The following is a 2,742-nucleotide window of genomic DNA, read 5'->3' on the forward strand; positions in this document are numbered from 1 at the left end:
CCTTTTAGATATAAGTTGGCATGTGGTTTAAAAAATAAAAAAAACTAAATATTTAAATATTGTTACAATATTATGGATGTCAAAGATTTGGGTGATCGAACAAATCTTTAAGAGATGGTAAAGAATCAAGATAATATCAATTCCTTGTAATTGCATAGTTACCATACTCAAGAATTTCTTGTACCTATAAATAGGTCACTTATGTAATACTTTTGAGATATTGAATTTACTTGTTTTCTTTGCATATTCTTTGGTTAGTTTCTCCTTTATTTTATAACACGTTATCAGCACGAGCCTATCATATTTTTCTTTTCGTCTTTTCCACGACATGTTCATGATCTGCAATTTTATCTTTGGTTTTCGTTTTTCAATCACTAATACACATGTCATGCTCATCATTAAATTAATATGTTTCTGATAGTATGACTTTTACACGCTAGGTATAAATTCGATGCACAAACTAATATTTATTGTTGATATCCAATTGTTTTTTTAGTGATTCTGTTTTTGGATTTTAATATTTATGGATATTGATACACGTACACATATAAATTACATGATTATTATAGATGTACATCATTAAGCGATATTAAGAAGTTGAGTATTTCAATTTCGATGATTTTTATTTGTTGTAGTGTCTGTCTTCTTGTTAAATATTCTAAGAATGAATTATATCATATATATGATTGTTGTGCACATATTATTATTTATGTTCACCGTTAAATTTTCATGCTTGACTTTAAACTTTTATATACATTTGTGTTATTGTGTATTAATCAATATTTATGAATTTTGTGTTCTATATAGATTTCATCATGTCGAATATCTCAAAGCTTGAATTTGCCGCTCTTGATATCTCCGGCAAGAATTATCTCTCTTGGATACTAGATGCTGAAATACATCTAGATGCTATGGGTATTGGAAATACAATCAAAGATGAAAATAATGAATCACCGCAAAACCGTGCAAAGGCTATGATATTCCTTCGTCACCATCTTCATGATGGTTTGAAAATTGAGTATTTGACGATAAAAGATCCTCTTGATCTGTGGAATAATTTGAAAGAGAGATATAGCCATCAAAAGACGGTGATTCTCCCAAAAGCACGCTATGATTGGATGCATTTGCGCTTACAAGATTTTAAGTTTGTAAGTGAATATAATTCTGCATTATTTCGCATCAGTTCACAATTGAAATTGTGTGGAGAAAAAATAACTGATGATGATTTTTTGGAAAAAACATATTCCACGTTTCATGCCTCTAATGTTCTCCTGCAACAGCAGTATAGAGAGAAAGACTTCAAAAAATATTCTGAATTGATTTCATGTTTGCTTGTGGCTGAGCAAAATAATGAATTATTGATGAAAAATCATGAAATCCGTCCCACTGGAGCCAACCCATTCCCTGAAGTGAATGTGGCGATGCATGATGAAAAAAGGAAACAAAATAAGACCGAATTTGGTCGTGGTAGTGGTCATGGTCATGGACGTGGCCGTGACCGTGGACGTGGACATGGACGTGGCCGTGAGCGCCGTCGAGGACGCTTTCATTCATATAATCGTGGGAATGAAGAGCCACGTGACTATAATCATAGCAATCAAAAGAATACAAATTATCAAAAATGAGGTAATGGCCAAGCAAAGAAAGTTGAAATTGGTCAAAATAATATGCCAAAGAAATCAGAAAATGAGTGCTATAGATGTGGAATAAAAGGGCATTGGTATCAAAATTGTCGTACGCCCAAACACCTTGTTGATCTCTACCAAGCATCAAAAGAAAAGACAAGAGATATAGAGACTAATTTTATTTATCAAGGTGAAGATTTAAGCCAAGTCCCATCCTTCTCAGCACCTTTCGATGTCTCTGATTTCTTTGAAGACCCAGATGGGAGAATTGATCATTTGATTGGAGATGGCAGCGTGCAGAATTATTAAATATTTTATCTATCGTTTAGTTATATGTTTTGATTTATTTAATGTTTTTGAGTTATTTTTATTTAAGACAATATTAAGTTGGTTTAATTGTTTTTATTATGAATAAAAGTTATTTATTTCATATTGTCTTTATTATGAATTTTTTTTTATTCTTATTAATTCTATTATTTTGAATAGAATATGGACTTTGGACATGAAGTCAATGATGGAGATTTATGTCTTGTTGATAGTGCGACAACACATTCTATATTTAAGAAGGATAAATATTTCTCATATTTGCAAATGAGAAAAAGTAATGTCAACACAATTTGTGGTAGTACAAACATTATTGAAGGCTCCAGAAGAGCAAATATTATATTACATGGAGGGACAAATTTTATTATCAATAATGCATTATTCTCTCCTAAGTCTCAAAGGAATTTATTGAGCTTTCAAGATATCCGACGGAATGGATATCATATTGAAACTGTAAGCCAGGAAGGAAAAGAATATCTTTTTATTACGAAAGAAATGTCGGGAAAGAAATACATTGTTGAAAAATGATCGACATTTACTTCTGGATTATACTACACAAAAATAAATTTAGTAGAGATAAATGCCACAGTTGACCAGAAAGTCATTGATATGAATACGTTTATGACTTGGCATAACCGTTTGGGACATCCTGGTTCTACAATGATGCGAAAAATTATAGAGAATTCACATGGGCATCAATTAAAGAACAAGAAGGTTCTAAATTTTAAAGAATTCTCATGTGATGCATGTTCTCAAGGCAAATTAATTATTAGGCCTTCACCGACTAAAGTTG

General features: G+C 31.4%; 1 protein-coding gene across 1 annotated transcript; it reads left to right on the plus strand.

Moving 5' to 3' along the window:
- The first annotated feature begins 815 nt into the window (after nucleotides 1-815).
- Nucleotides 816-1,625, plus strand: LOC140873464 (uncharacterized). Its single transcript, XM_073276586.1, has one exon. The coding sequence runs from the start codon at nucleotides 816-818 to the stop codon at nucleotides 1,623-1,625; it is 810 nt and encodes a 269-aa protein (XP_073132687.1).
- The last annotated feature ends 1,117 nt before the right edge of the window (nucleotides 1,626-2,742 follow it).

The sequence above is a fragment of the Henckelia pumila genome, chromosome 1 (genome assembly GCF_033568475.1).
Source record: "Henckelia pumila isolate YLH828 chromosome 1, ASM3356847v2, whole genome shotgun sequence".
NCBI classification, from domain to species: domain Eukaryota; kingdom Viridiplantae; phylum Streptophyta; class Magnoliopsida; order Lamiales; family Gesneriaceae; genus Henckelia; species Henckelia pumila.

Excerpts from the sequence above, each read along its gene's own strand:
- LOC140873464 (XM_073276586.1), top strand. The coding sequence starts at position 816 with ATGTCGAATATCTCAAAGCTTGAATTTGCCGCTCTTGATATCTCCGGC.